At 33.1% G+C, this 16,348-nt stretch overlaps 1 protein-coding gene across 1 annotated transcript in view; it reads left to right on the top strand.

The window, feature by feature from the left end:
- The first annotated feature begins 1,248 nt into the window (after positions 1-1,248).
- Positions 1,249-16,348, top strand: part of LOC111054193 (DNA topoisomerase 3-alpha) — a 28,287-nt gene continuing 13,187 nt past the window's right edge. Inside the window, exons 1-11 of the mRNA XM_039435146.1 lie at positions 1,249-1,565; positions 2,089-2,341; positions 3,758-3,967; positions 4,876-5,009; positions 7,511-7,629; positions 9,669-9,839; positions 10,611-10,786; positions 12,279-12,459; positions 13,543-13,647; positions 13,969-14,078; positions 15,125-15,329. Coding sequence (XP_039291080.1) covers positions 2,135-2,341; positions 3,758-3,967; positions 4,876-5,009; positions 7,511-7,629; positions 9,669-9,839; positions 10,611-10,786; positions 12,279-12,459; positions 13,543-13,647; positions 13,969-14,078; positions 15,125-15,329 — 1,618 coding nt within the window. The 5' untranslated portion in view covers positions 1,249-1,565; positions 2,089-2,134. The remainder of the gene's footprint in view (positions 1,566-2,088; positions 2,342-3,757; positions 3,968-4,875; positions 5,010-7,510; positions 7,630-9,668; positions 9,840-10,610; positions 10,787-12,278; positions 12,460-13,542; positions 13,648-13,968; positions 14,079-15,124; positions 15,330-16,348) is intronic.

Below are 16,348 nucleotides of genomic sequence, written 5' to 3'. Positions count from 1 at the left end.
TTATGTTTTAATGTGGTCGGTTGAGTTTATACTTTTAAATTCTTTCAAATGACAATGGGATAATATTATTATAAATGTTTTGATTCTTAAATAATAAACACAAATAAGGAAAAGTTTTTTGATCAGCTGTTTTAGCACACTTGAAATTTGGCCAATCTGAATGTCAACGTCAACAATGCTTGTTGTCATCGACTGTGGAAGTTTAGGTTAGAAGTTCTATCCTACTCTAAAAATCGAATTTGAATGGTTTATAATATATCTTATCTGTATTTCATTCATCCAAATAAAATGATAGTATCTTATGGCTGAATACTGTATTTAATTCTAGAAGCATAAACTGATTACGTTTCATAAACTATTTGTAAAAATGTTCAGCACCAAGGATTTGCCCAAGTAGTTCCAAAATTATCCACCAGGTTTCGTGATAACCGCAGTACTATGATCAGGTTAGAGGTTAGATTCAATTATACTCTGAAAATTGAATTTGAATAATTCATAATATCTTATTTATATTTCATCCATCCAAATAAAATGATAGTATCTTATTGCAAAATACTTTATTCAATTCTAGAAGCTGATTCCGTTTCATAACTTATTTTGTAAACATGTTCACATCGAATCAGAATCAGCTGACTTCAAGGTTATTTTACAGCCCTAGGGCCATAAAAATTTACCGGCCTGGTCAGAAAACAATCATTTTCGGCCTCCATATGACGCACGTAAACCAGCTCATTACATCCAAGTGGGGCGAAAAGATAATTTTCCTCAATCGGAATAAAATATTTTGTTGATCAATTAAGCCATAATTTCCAAATTAAAAGAAATTTGACTCTCAGCACAAAAAGTTTATTTTTACACGTTTTGACCAATGATAGATGAAGATAAGAATATCAATGAATAATTGAATATTAATAAAATACTGAATTATAAAGTGGAACTCATTATGGTGAGGTCCATCCCAATCTTATCTTAAGTAAGAGGAACAACGATATTATTTGGATTTCTAAAAAAGTCACTCCATGTTTACTTTGTGAAGTAATCCATAATATTTCAATAATAAAACCACAGAGAAAAAAGTCCTTCTAATTTGTGATAAAACTTATACTAGACTTGGTAAACGTTTCAAGTAACTGATAACTGATTACTCTCAATTCAAGCAAGTAAAATTCATGATGACCTTAATACACATTATAATATGGAACACGCTGAGAAGTTGTCCGATTAAACAGCTGGTAATTATGCTGTTGTGGTAGTACAGTTGTATGCTTCTTTAAGGTTATGTTGCTATTATTGAAGATTTGAATTTGGATAGCCTATTAATTATTATTTCACTACCTTGGATTTGTTATCATTCACAATTTGTAATTCTTTTCAATAATCATTTGTATTTAAATAATCAATCTTAAGACTCTGATAAAACTTTTTTTTGAGAAAATTAATATCTGCAGTTATGTTACCGTAGTGTACGGTACTGACTCCTAAAGCGAGGGAATAATATAGAATTTGAAATAATGATAAAAATGTTTGTACAGTACTCTATAATTGTTCTTAAAGTGTTATATTCAGTGAGTATTTCATTTATACACCTATTATTATGATAACTATGCTCTATGAACTTTGTACTAATAACTATGCACTCTCGCAAACAAAAATAAAATGTTGAACACTTCATTTCATCAATATTTATCTTGGCATATGAAGAATAATTGCATGTACCTAAATCCTGAATTTTCTCAGATTCTCATAGTTTCCCGAATTCTGTGTGGGCGTTCGAACACAGCCTATTCTGCACCCTATTGGTCTTTTCTAGCCCTTAATGCAGCATACCTCCCTTCTCCCTAGTGAGCAAAAACACTAGAGATTATTATAAGATTAAAGATTATTCACTTGAAATCCTCATATTTATCCTTTCATATTAATTTAAAGCTATTGATCTAATTTTGGGCGTTGAAATTTTTATTTTAGCTTTATTATATTATTAAAAACTTTCTCCAAACATTATCAGAAACCTGTTTGAGTTAGGCTATATTTTTTAATACACATCTGGTTTCCTGTCAGTGTTGCTGAGCATTGGTATTCTGTTCACAGGAAGAAAATATCAACAATAAACCACTTTGATAGCTTGGCTGTGTTAATGTTTTGTAGAAGGGATCCATTTAGCAAACTAATACAAGAAGCATGGCTGGTATTGACTGACTCGTCAGTGAGAAGATTTCAACTGTCTGCTGCTGAATATTCAAAGAAACTTCAAAAGTGTGAAATGAGAATTTTGAATGTGGCAGAAAAGAATGATGCTGCCAAGGGTATTGCCGGAATCCTGTCACGTGGGACTGCGCGTAGAGTAAGTAATACATGTATTTTTGCTTATATCTTAGTGCCGTTTGAACAGTGAAAGCTTAAACAAATTGAATCAGCTGGAGGCCTGAACTCTAAATGAGCCACATTATAACAAACAAGACTTATTTTTACATATCTTCTGGATTTAATCCAGCTTAAATTGATATTTGATTTGAACTGGCACTGTGCAAACTGCACTTAATACTGTATATCGAAATATTATTCAAACATATTCTTGTATCAATTTATGTTAAATGGCACTTTGTCTCATCTAAAACTAAGTAGAATAACATTTTTCAAAATTATTTATGATTAAATTATTTTCTTTTGATATCATGAAAATCTTTGATCATATGGATTTAGTATTTAATTAATCAGGTCCATAAAAGGGATCACTAAAGTGAAGCCCACTGGGACACGTCAAGAAAAGCAAAAGAAAAATAGCTGCCCTAAGGCAGAAATTAAATAAGAAAATAGGCCTCAACACTCTGCTCTCCAACATAAAGAACTCACGAAGTGAGTGCAGAGGGTGATCCGCCAGGAGGCTCTTCAGAGCCCCTCGAAACCGCACAGCAGGCAGATCCCTGGCCAACAGAGGCAGCCTGTTATAGAGGCTGATAGACATATGATATAACCTCTAGTTTGACTATTTTTAATGTCTCAATCATGGAATATTTCGTAGAAAGCGGTTGCAAGTTGAAGATAATAATGCTAGATTCGCATACAACTGGGACAGTGAACAGTTATTCCTTCAATACCTTCTGCTTCATCTATTACCCACACTTGTGGGATAGATGACACCATAAAACTTAATACACATAAATCAACACAACTTTTCAGATGGCAGTGATCCAGTGACCGCTTTCAGTAGAAATAAAAATAATTATGCTAAATCGTTTACACTGTAATACGCCTTGTCATACAACAGTTTGCTGACGGTTCTCTTGAAGGCAGTCTCATCCAACTGCATCACAAGAGGAGGCTGCTTTTTTATGAATATCAGGCAGAAATCCTATAACTGGCCTACGATCGGTGGAGGCGTCTCCTGGCTAGCTCACGGTTCCAACTAGTTCTGATTGGATTATTTTTCCAACTTAGCCCAGCCGAGCGAATATCAATGATTCCATTATTCAATAATGGGGAACTTATGGGGATAAATTTTCACTGTGACTGTTGTATGGGAATCCAGCTTGATACTGTTATAATTCAATAATATTTTGTATTAGTTTGTTCTTTGTTCTGATGTCAAGTAAAAACCAGAGTAAGAAAAAGAATTCCGGGTTTTTTAGATAAAAATCCGTGCATTAATTTATTCTGCCGTCCTTTATGTAAAAAAGATCAACACCAGCTAAAATTGTTATATGCTATTATATATTATACATAAATAATGTTATAAATTATTATATATTTATGATTGCAGCGAGAAGGAAATTCGCCGTTCAATAAAATCTACGAATTCGAGTGCTCTGTCAACGGACAGAACCAGAAAATGGTTATGACGTCAGTTTCGGGCCATTTGCTGAGCTATGAATTCGTAGCCGCCTTTCGAGGTTGGAACAAGTGCCGTCCCGTCGAGCTGTTTGAAGCTCCGGTCGTCAAGGTTTGTCCAGAAAACTCGCTCAAAATCAAGGTGAGATTTATTTTCAGTTGCAGGACTCTAGCAGATTAATTCTCAGAACTTCATTTTTTATTCCTCCAGAAATACTGTAAAAAATACAGAGAAATATGGTCAGTTCACAATCAAATTTACCCGTTATTGAAATGATGAAATCTGACTTCATTCTACGGTGGTTACATTTTTGTAGAATCGTCTAATAATATATTATTTATCCAGATAACTTTCTGGTTTTCGTAACATTGGAACAAAATCATCCTTGACAATCATTCCTTGACTACATTATACCTGTTTCATGCGGCGTGGCGCGCTTTCTAGGTGCTTTGAGTTTCAGACTCCTATGATACAAAACCTAGTGAAAAAATGTAGTTTGGCTGAATAAATATCCTACTAAATATGAATGAAAATACTTTATTCAGATGAACGTGAAAGAACTCATTTCATTTCAACAGAATGAATCAGGAAAATGTTTACCGTTTACATCAATTCATTTCTAATTCATGAAGCACGTAGTACGCAATAATTCATTGCCGTATTCATTAATTTATGAAAATATTTTATCCAGATGAACTTTCAAGAGTTCATTTTATTTTAACATAATGAATGAGAAAGAGTGTTACCGTATTCATCAAATCATTTCTAATTCATGAAGTACGTAGTACGCAATAATTCATTGCTGTATTCATTAATTTATGAAAATATTTTATCCAGATGAACTTTTAAGAGTTAATTTTATTCTAACATAATGAATGAGAAAGAATGTTACCGTATTCATCAATTCATCTCTAATTCATTTAGGCCTAGTATTAATTATGTTACAGTGTTTATTAATTCATGAAGTATTAATTCACAGCTTATTTCTTTTTATATTTCTCACTTTTTTGTGATAAATGTGATTGTATTCCTGTTGCTTTGTATTACAGTCAACGTTGGAGAAAGAAGCTCGATTAGCAAGAATGCTAATAATATGGACAGATTGTGATAGAGAAGGGGAAAATATTGGCTTTGAGATAATATCAGTATGCCAAGGCGTGAATCCCAATCTACAAATCTACAGGTAATTCTGATGCTGTTCAATATTATAGCTATCCCACTTATGATCCTGAAACACATAAAGAACTACTAAGAGAGATTAGTTATCACTCTTATGTTCGGTTTCACCAAGCTTGGTCAAGCCATTTTTACATGTTTAAATCGGTACGATTTACACTAAAGGGCAGGTCACACCGAGCTCGCGTCCGCGGCGGTAGCGAAGTCAAAAAACTCGCCTTCCATGTTATTAAGTTGTGCAGGTCACACCGAGCTCGCTACCGCGGAGGTAGTACCTCGGCGGTAGTTTCACTTCGCGAGCCAGGCGAACTTTTGAAACGTCTCCTAGTGGGAGTACCGCTAGCGGTAGTGAGCTCGGTCTGACCTGGCCAATCTAATAACATGGAAAGCGAACTCCAGAACTTCGCCATCGGTAGCGCATGCGCAGAATACCGAGACTACTCTGGTTGCCGGCCTTCCCCCACTTCTAGAGAACCAGCCTCATCAAAACAAGAACAAAACCAAACTACCGCTGGCGGACGTTTTTTGGTGTGAACTGCTTCCAGAAAAACTACCTCCGCGGGAGCGAGCTCGCTACCGCTAGCAGACGTTGGTGTGACCTGCCCTTTAGTGCATTGGAACATGAATGATTCCTATGGGAATAGTTACTAGATGGTTCCAGTACAAACTTTTAAATCGTAGCCGCTTGACAAAGTTTTAATGTCTTGATTAGGCTTGATGAAACCAGACTAGTGTACGTTTTGAAATTATGAAAGCCAGCATGGAATTCATTTTAATTCTACAAACATGAGCTAGAAAAGCATTTGTTGAACTATTTCTTCAACTGCACCTTAAGGCGAACGCATACAGCAACAGGCATTTGTATGCAGGCAGACCAAGCTTATGGAGAAAGTATGGAGAAAGATCAAGCTTCTGTATGCGGACGTGAGCAGACATGCAGACAGACGGACACGGACGTCTGTGTGAGTTGCAACATTCGAACACTTGGGGAGGATTTGTTCCTCCGTCTGTGTGCATACGTCCTCATGGTGCTGTGTGTGTTTGCCTTTACAGTATCAAAATGAATTTATCGAATTGAATTAAGAAAATATTTTTATGTGAAGGACTTGAAGAAATTGATTTGTATGTGATCGACTCTTAATTTATTCTTGACTTTAAGTCCCATTGTTTTGGAAACCAAATCATAGGAGAAAAGCAACATTTCAAACTTTCGCAAATAATTATTATTAAACGAAAATCCCAATTAAAATAATAATCTTAATAATCTAGAAAAAGATTGGACCTAGTATCAAGACTACCTAGAATAAATTTTAGTTTTTCTCAAAATCTTTCTTATACCTAGATCTAAAACTTTTCAACACCATCCCAAATGCTGGTAGAAGAAGTAGAACTTTGAAAGAATTTTCATCCATAGTAAATAACTGGCTATTTCAGAACCAAGAAATAGATAACTTTTTTCAATTCTCTCCTGAGAACCCATCACATAACTCAGCTACAATGAAATTTATAAATGTTTCGGTCAATTTCTAAATTTCTTTTTTTTTTCATTAGTTATCTAAATTAGTACATACTTGATCAATATAGTATTATTCCATTATTATCAAACTTAATAGCACTGCGCTTTTGTATTGTTTTTCTAAATTATGTTTTATCATTGTTCACACATGAATATACACTTGTACCGTAATGGCCGTATAATACTTTGCTTAAGTTTTGAAAATAGCAACTATATATTATTTAATTTATGTAACTCAGATTCATGGCACTGGCAGCGCCTATACACAATTGCTGCCAATTTAATTCTAAGATAGAGATTCTTTGTAAAAATTTGGTTATGCAAAAGGAGAATAAATTTCATTTTCATTTTTCATTTTCAATAATAATTATTATTCATTAATTAGCATTTGAACAAATGCAACTTCCAATTTATTTCCATCTGTTTCACAAATAAGTAAGATACAAATAAAGTACAGCACTTTGATAAGCAATGTGAGACCTATTGAAATTGAGTTTCTCACTGGCTTCTCCTCTATATCAAACTGACGAGTAGAACCTGTATGTCAATGATAAATTCCTCCAAAGTAGATCAGGGTATTTTGTATTTGTGTAGCTTTTCGTACACATAGAGAACATTGGGAATAAATTAATCATGCACTCTGAAATAATTTTGACTATAGATTTTCCTGTGTAAACAAGCTCAACTTATTTTAAATCATGCACAGTCGTGATATCAGTCAAAGGTATCGAGTTTCACAACTTGTTTTCACAATTCACATGTAACGTAACGTCTTGCCGCATAATATATTGATCATATAAGAGGTACCTAGAGTAAAGTGTACAGTACCATTAATTCAGATTTTTTTGAGGTAACTGATTCTGTTAATAATTTGATGCAAATGCATATTGTTGAATAAAGTCTACTTTTTCTCTATTCAACACAATTCTCAACAAATTACTTGATCGATAGATTGTTTTCATTTGTCTTGATCTTCAACTTTCTGTTCCCAGAGCGAAGTTTTCAGAAATCACAGGACCATCAATCAGAAATGCTCTGAATAACCTTGCTGAACCCAATAAGCGTGTGAGCGATGCTGTAGATGTTCGATCCGAGTTGGACTTGCGAATAGGTGAGACAATATTCAAATAAATAGTCACTATTTTCAACTCTCTCATCATGAATTGAGTAGGAATACATAAACAAGTCCTTTATAATACTACAATATTTGTGGAACCATGTGAAACTATGGTTCTTTATAATATTCCAGAAATAAATAAGATAGACCGACGATCTGTAACTCTGATATCAGATCTAAGGTAACACGATATTATTATTATTTTCAAGAAAGAAGAAATTCTAAGAAAAAATATGATTTTTTTTCTCGAAATTACAGAACTTCAATATCTGTTGAGCTATGTAATTCTATGGTTATTTATAATAGCTCTTATTAAAACCTTCTTTATTCAAGAAAGAAGAAATTCTTCAAGTAAGAAAATGAATAAATTTCTTTTTCACAAATCACATTTTCATTTTGCCAAAAATATGAAGAGAGAACCAGACAGCCTCAAAATATATTATCACTATCAATGCAATGCTATCAATATTTATTGATAAAATGATTTAATGATTTGATTGTATGGTATGAGATGTGGTATTTCTCCATAATTGAAAGAATAAGACGTTGATGTTGTCTTATAGTAGTCTTATGTTGATATAGTGGTATTGACAACATCAACGTCTTAATTCTTTCAAAATTATATAAATTGGCAAAATACATAAATCAGTTGATAACGTGAATTATTGACTCAAGACTCAAGTGATTTAATGTGGCCAATAAGACAAAGAGTTGATAATCTCAATAATTTATTCAATTAATTCATTGTGGACAAAAAGACCAACAATGACTCATACAATTTATAATTCTGATGACATTTCATTCTGTATTTTAGCTATTTTATGATTATGTGTGTTTTTATCATTGATGAACAAATAAATGAAATTTCAAATATTCCTTCGGAGAAGATTGTTTACCTGTGAATGCATCACCCTAACGCTGGTTACACACTGGGCAGTTTCTGCCGCGGCGGCCAAACTGCCGTCGCCGCCTCGAAAAAAGTCGAGCTTACATATTCAACGGCAAAAATACCGCCAAACATCGAGCGGCAAAATTACCGCCACGTATGATCAGTAGCCAAAATAATTCTTGTAGTTCTTCATCGCAAATGTGTTGTGACTTCTCTGTTTCATGAGTGTTCAGTTAATTGTATTTTGCACATTTTTTAAAAAGTATATATTACTAAGTGTATAACTCAAAATGGAAAAGCAACAACTTTTAGCACTTTTGTTGTTCCGTTGAAGGGAAAGAAGGACAGCAGAGAAATCGCCTTGGAGCATTTTGTACGTTGTTTGAAGACTTGAGAAATGACGAGGCAAAATTCTTTAATTATTTTCGTATGTCAGTCTCTTCAATATGTCGAGGGTTTTGTCCCACAAAACTGGCCTCTGTTCTACAAATGATATTAACAACTCATTGTCTATTAACTCACTCATTTTCTCACACTCGTCAACCACAAACACTTTAAACAATAAATAAATGTTATAAACAACTCACAAACTTTACAACAAGACACAAATTAAAAGGCTGATTTTCAAAGACCTCTGACTTGGAGCAACTGGGAAAGATGACTGATCAGCGGCGATCATTTGGTCACGTACGCCACTGCGTAGACAAGAGTGGCAAAAACACCGCCAGTGGCAGTGGACGGCTGCACAGCTGCCGCCAACGGCAATATGGCCGCGCGGCGTTTCTGCCGCCCAGTGTGTAAGCTTCCATTTAAGTCTATAGACTACTGCTCGAATGGCGGCGACGGCGTAATTACCGCCGCGGCAGAAACCGTGCAATGTGTAACCGGCGTAACTGTAAGGGTGACATTAACTACTTGAAATCGTTTTCAAGACCTATTTTTAACATTAGACAGTGAATAGATTCTAATTTTCATTTGAAAGAAGTTGATAACTTGATTCATTTTTTTGGAACTTCTATTCATCGAAATTTGGGAGAAAGACAGTTTTGGGCTATGCCTTTTGTCTTTTTCCAATCATATTATCGTATAATATAATGATTTGTGATTGTAATAAATGAATAATCGTATCTTCGTTTCTATTCAGGTGCCGCATTCACTAGATTCCAAACGCTAAGACTGCAGAAAGTATTTCCCCAGCAGCTGTCCGATTGTCTTATTAGCTATGGAAGTTGTCAATTCCCAACTCTGGGTTTCATTGTCGAAAGATACAATGCTGTGAACAGTTTCGTACCTGAGCAGTTCTGGAAAATACATGGTGAGTTGGAACACGAAAAGAAGGATCTGGTTGTAGTTGAAATGAAATGAAAAATAGTTTATTCATTCAAAGAATAGTACAATTTTAAAGAAAAATCAGTATATCATAATCAAAACATATAACTTTTTATAGTACTACAAAGATTAAGCATAATAATACGGTTATTTTATATGAATAAAACAAAAAAACACCCCGAGGCCTAGCCTGTGTGGGGTTAACCGATCTGTAGTTAAGGATCTAGTTGAAAACATTCTTACTCCGGATTATTTCTGGATCAGCGTTGTGTGAAACTTCCCAAATTACAGATATCTAATACTCTCCAAATTATTCTCTTGCTTTATTTCTCAATCAAGTTCCTTGTTCTATTTCAAGTTTCATCCTCCAGTGAAAGGCAGGCATTATGATAATTTAAGATCCAATCCATATGCCTCTTTCTCTGTTTTTGTCATTTAATTTTTTTTCTGTAATTCTAGCTTAAATACTAATAACACGATACTAAAAGTAGTTGATAGCGTCAATAGTTGACTCAAGCAATTCAATATGACCAATAAGACAAGTCATTGATGACATTTTTAATAATTGATTCGATTTGTTAATTATTGTCAATCAATTCATTTTTACTGTAATTCTCGCTTAATCATCTCATCTGATATTTGAATAATATGTTTAATTCATTGTTAATTAATTGTTGATAGTCAATTAATTCATTTTTTGTTCCCTGTAATTCTCGCCTGATCATCTCAACTGATATTTAAATAATATTTTTGACAGTTGACCACAAAATCGACGACTTGACAGTTGACTTCTCGTGGAAGCGAGTGAGGATGTTCGACGAGCACATCTGTCGAGTTCTGCACGAGAAATGCCTCGAAAAGCCGAAAGCCACCGTTGTCACTGTTACTAATAAGCCCAAATCAAAATGGCGGCCGATTCCGTTAGACACTGTTGTAAGTAGACATTTCTTTTGTACAAAAATTACCAATGAATCTTGAAATTTTCTCTTACAATTAACTATTATACAGAGTCTTCTGAAAAAAGGTGCCCAAAAATAATCCTTAATATTACATTTGTAGAGAGCTCAACAGATTTTGTCTATTTTTCATGCGTTTTGTATGTAATTAAGGATTATTTTTTAAAGGTTGCCTTTGTCTGTTATGGTAGACCATTTGTACTTATTTTTCACCTTTTCTTTAAAATTGAATTTTCTACACGTTCTGTAAAAAAATATGTTTTGTTTATTGTACTTTTAACAAAGTAAATCTGCTTCAAACCTTGGAGGAACTTGTTTTTCGGTAACAAGTTTCGCGTATTTCGTCACATATCTTAGAAATTACTGTAGCTACTGGTCTGAAAACGGTTTTATCCAATTTTTCAGTTCATTTTAAATAAAGTACGCTAAATTGTACATCTTAATTAACAGCCAACAAATACCCGTAGGGCTTCGTTTCAGCAGGGGAACTGAAATTCAGACGAAATCTTTCACCCTGTATAACTTAGTAACCAAGCATTTTCGGACCTATGCTAATTGGAACTTTTTTCTTCTTTTGATGTGAAGAATCACGCCTTGACTTATGGGCACCTTTTTCAGAACACTCTGTATACAATTTTTGTACCCATCATACGAAAATGTACATTGTTTTTTTGTATATAATTGAAAATAATCAGGAGTTGTAGATGTTTTGAATTTGCAACTAGGCTACTTTGTCTTATAAAATAGTTTCGTTGGAGTTCTGTTAATAGAATCACTAGTATCCTTTTTACTTTTTGATAGTATCCATACCATTATCAAGTTGTCCAATTCAATTATTATTTTCAAGTTAAAAATGAGTAAACTTGGCTTGAAGTATTTTTTTATGTGGAAATTTATCTTTAGAATCACTTTGAATACTGTTGTAGTTGAATTTAACCTTTAAAATTTTTTGAATAGATTAAGTTTTATACAATTGTCTGGTTTCCTTTACTAAATATTATATTTGTTGGCCCTATCCTATAGTTTAATAATCATTTTTATAATATTTATCTGTATATACATTATAGTCTTTAGAATATTGCCTAGTTATTGAAAGATTACAAGTGTTAACCTCATAGATTCTTGTAGACCGAGCTGTAAGCATATGGGCTGTAGACCCACTAAATGAGTATCTCTATATGGGGAATCCGATCTCACTAGGCATCAAACCTGCAATCAATGTAGAAATCAATCTGAAAAACAAACCAATTTACGCCGAAATTACAGAAATACAGTTGAGGCATATGTCTCTTCAAAGTATTCAAGGAACAAAAGAATTAGATAAATAATCTGGAGCTAAAGATTCAGGTTAAATTATATAAGTAAAGTTCCGTCACAGAATATCCGGTCTAATTTTTTATGAAATTGGTTCTTGATAAAAACTATATTTCTTATTTATTTATTTGATAAAACTTTTTTCTCAATTCAAGGAGTTGGAGAAGGTCGCGTCACGGAAACTTGGCATGAATGCAAAGGAGGCATTGAAAATAGCAGAGTCACTCTACACAAAAGGATACATCAGCTATCCCAGAACAGAAACCAACATATTCCCCAAAGAGATGAACCTTTCCAATCTTGTACAGTTGCAAACGGTTGATTCAAATTGGGGAGGTAATTATATTTTTTTCAGGTCCTCAAAGCACACAGCAACAGACGGACTTATGCAGACAGACGGAGGAAGACAGTCTGTCTGCATATGTCTGCTCACATCTGCTTGCAGACGTTCCAATTATACAGAGTGACACAGAATAACTGGAACTTTTAAAAACTCCATAAAACATTAGTGGGAAGGGCAAAAATGATTTTATTCAAACTAATCTAAAGTTCAAGACTTGCCATTTGAGAATTATTAATAACATCTATCACTTTTAGACAATTACTTCTTCAAGATGGCTTCCTCCTGAACGAATACACACTTGAAATCTGTGTTGACGATTCCTCATTGATCGCTGCAACATCTGCGTTTCCTGGTCCATCTGTCCACCTGCGATTTTCTGTTTGTGGAGCTATCTCAAATCGAACGTTTTCACAACTTGACCAATAACTGTGGTTGAATCATAACAGACAATTCAAAATGAAATTAACAATATCCCAGGTAAAATGTTGCAGCAATCGTTCAGTAATCTCAGCACAGATTTCAAGATTGTATTCGCGCAGAAGGAAGCCATATTGAAGAAGTAATTGTGAAAAAGTGATAAATGTTATTAATAATTCTCAAATGGCAAGTCTTGAAATTTACATTAGTTTGAACAAAATCATTTTTGTCCTTCCCACTAATGTTTTATGGCGTTTTCAAATGCTCTCGTTATTCTGGGTCACCCGGTATATTTATATATTATTTAAGAGATGTTTACAGAGTTTTTCCATAATGAGATAAAAACTTGATGTGTTGTAAAAGTATTTACAAAACTAGATCAATAGAAAAACGAAATATTGTGAGTTTATGTTATTAAAGATATCTCATGATTATTCAATATTGTATCAATGTAATGATACAACGTATGACTCAACTTATGATTTGAATGTTGTAGCAGCAGTTTTGAGAAATGTCTCAACTTTCATATGAATTTGAAATTTAATACTGTTCTTTCATTTAGATGAGTGAACATTTTCCTCTCTGTGTGGATGTTCTTAGCTATCTATAACACATTATAACACTTTTAGGATTTTTTAATTTTTTAAATTCATTTTCAGAATTCGCGTCTCAGGTACTAGCTGATGGGCCTAGTCCTAGACAAGGAAAGAAGACTGACGAGGCTCATCCTCCCATACATCCTATAAAGCATGCTTCACTAGGTGGTGAGTTATTATTGACAACTTGATTACTTCAATAATTAAGCCTAGTTATATCGTTGCATGGAACGTGAGACTTCCAAACATTTTTATCATTCTTCACTTTATTCTTGTAAATTGTTTTGCATTAGGTAACTTCTATTTATTTTGTGTATTTTTGAAGTATTGAATTTCATCTGATTTTGAAAATGTTTGCTTCATGTTTTGCTATTTCCTCCTACTATGGACTGGAGTTTTTTTAGTACTGCATTACTTTCAACGAATTAATAACTATTCAATTCATGTTATTGCCAATATTTATGCAAATTTTATTTATGTTTTCAACAGGTGATGAACAAAAAATCTACGAGTACATTGTCAGGCATTTTCTGGCATGTTTATCGAAAGATGCCAAAGGTCATGAAACTATTGTTGAAATCGACATAAATGAAGAAAGGGTAAGTGATATGAAACGATCTCACGCAATCTAATTTAAAAAACTAATCATTATTATTGCATCTGCTCTAGATTTTTTATTTATAATATTATTCTAGCTTTGGAGTACTACAAAATTGATTCGAAATCGCACTATCTATTTCTGAGTTTATTTAATATTGCAGGGCATTATTTTTATTATTTAGTTGTTGATGAAATTTGTTCAATTCTCTCAGGATTGATTTTTCTGTCTAAAATAATTCATACTAGTTCCATTCTCTCAGTAATTTCATATTAATGTTTCAAGTGAGAAGATTTATAATCTAAAATTAGTTCTTCAATGTTGTTTTCCATCACGAACTGCTTATTATTCAATTACTTTTTGCTATTAAAAAGAACGACTAGCAGTCAGATATTTTCCAATAAATGAATTAATCACTCACTGTGACAACGAGATCTTTCGGCAGATCCGCCATCTTCCTGGTTGTCATTGTTTTCCTAGATTCTATTTATTCATTCATTTATACTTTTACAAATCATATTTTTCAATTTTTTGTTTGAAAATGAATTTGTCAATTCAATATTTATCAATTATTTATACATTCTGAATTAGATATACTATGTAAGAGAATTTTCGGCTTCACGAGTAGTTCGAGGTTTATCGGAGACATGAGCTACGAATTTCAATCAAACCTTCTATTCCCACATAAGTTATAAAACCCATACAACATAGTCAAGTTATAATACAGAATAAACGTGGAATATAATCGTTTTTTTATTGTAGTAAATTTAATAAATTTCCTCTAGCATCATACTGATTTATTGAAACTTTGCGATGGTTGTCATTCATTCATTAATTACATAGAATACATAATACTTGTGGGAAAGAACAAAAAGCTCAAGCCCAAAACTGTTCTTCTTCTAATTTATACAACAGTATCCAAAAATATGGGTTATATTATGAGTCACACTGTCTTGTTAGGATTGTACACATTGTATTTTTACTACACATATCATGTATCTAACTGTATCATTGTTTTATTGATGAATACATTCTATTTTTCTCCAGTTTGTTGCGAACGGTCTACTTATCTTGGAAAGAAACTACTTGCTGGTGTTCCCTTATGAGAAGTGGAACTCGAAAGAGATTCACGAATACAGACAGGGTGAAACGTTCAACCCAACCAACATCAACTTTGTGGACGGGGAGACGTCTGCTCCCAACCTATTGACTGAAGCTGACCTAATATCGCTCATGGAGAAGCATGGAATTGGTGAGTTCATTAACTACTGCATTTTGTGAAACATTGATTTTTAATTTGGTACTCAGCAGTACCTAATGAAGTACGTCCAAACGAAATTCTGACTTTGCATGAAATTATTTTTGTTTGAACATAAATAAAATATAGCATAAGACATCTTATCTATCTATGAAAGATAGCATAATATATCATAGATAGAAAAGATAACTTATGCAATCTTTTCTCTATGATATTATTGAGCTATTCTTATGACATTAGATGATAATGCTTTGTATGTATTCATTTATCTCGTTCATATTGTAAATGGATCTCAGTACATTCCAATTATCACAATGTTTGCCCGTTGTCTGAATAAATTGTAATTTAATTCTTGTTTTTAAATTTGAAAGATCTTATGTGGTAAATCGCTGCAATTTGATTGTATATTCTAAATAATATTCTATTGGAAAATAATTATGATGGAAGCGTATCAACCACTACATGCAACTCAGTGTATCTCATTCCATGTAAAGTTGGTTAACTTAGGAAATAATGCCCAACTAAACCAGTAATCATTCAAGTTTCACAAATTTCACTTCCACATTTTTTATGCTGTTCATAATATCGATTCTAAAATGCTAGCAGTGAGCATTTATTGGGAGTATCTCCAGAACTAGTAATTAAAACTATATAATATGACATGAGTTTTCATTTGGTTAGAAAACAAAATGCTTATTGTCAGTTAAATTGCTCGAATCTAACTTTTTGAAGACCATAATATGAATATAAGTTCCATTCTTTAGAGTAATCATGTTGATGAAACTTAATTCATACAAGGGATTACTGCACTATGAAAAGTTTATATTATTACTTAGTTGAAAATCTGGTTATATTAGTCAGTGTAATACCTGTATATTAGTATAATAATTGAATCATGGTGTAATTTTCCTCTATGATTTGTATCGGGATGCAGCATGTAGTTTGAAACATGTTTTGTACTCTATGTATCACATATGATAGAAATGAAGATAATGATGATAAAGATGACGCGC

Source organism: Nilaparvata lugens, chromosome 8 (assembly GCF_014356525.2).
Source record: "Nilaparvata lugens isolate BPH chromosome 8, ASM1435652v1, whole genome shotgun sequence".
Lineage (NCBI taxonomy): Eukaryota > Metazoa > Arthropoda > Insecta > Hemiptera > Delphacidae > Nilaparvata > Nilaparvata lugens.
This window is presented reverse-complemented; position numbering and strand designations above follow the sequence as displayed.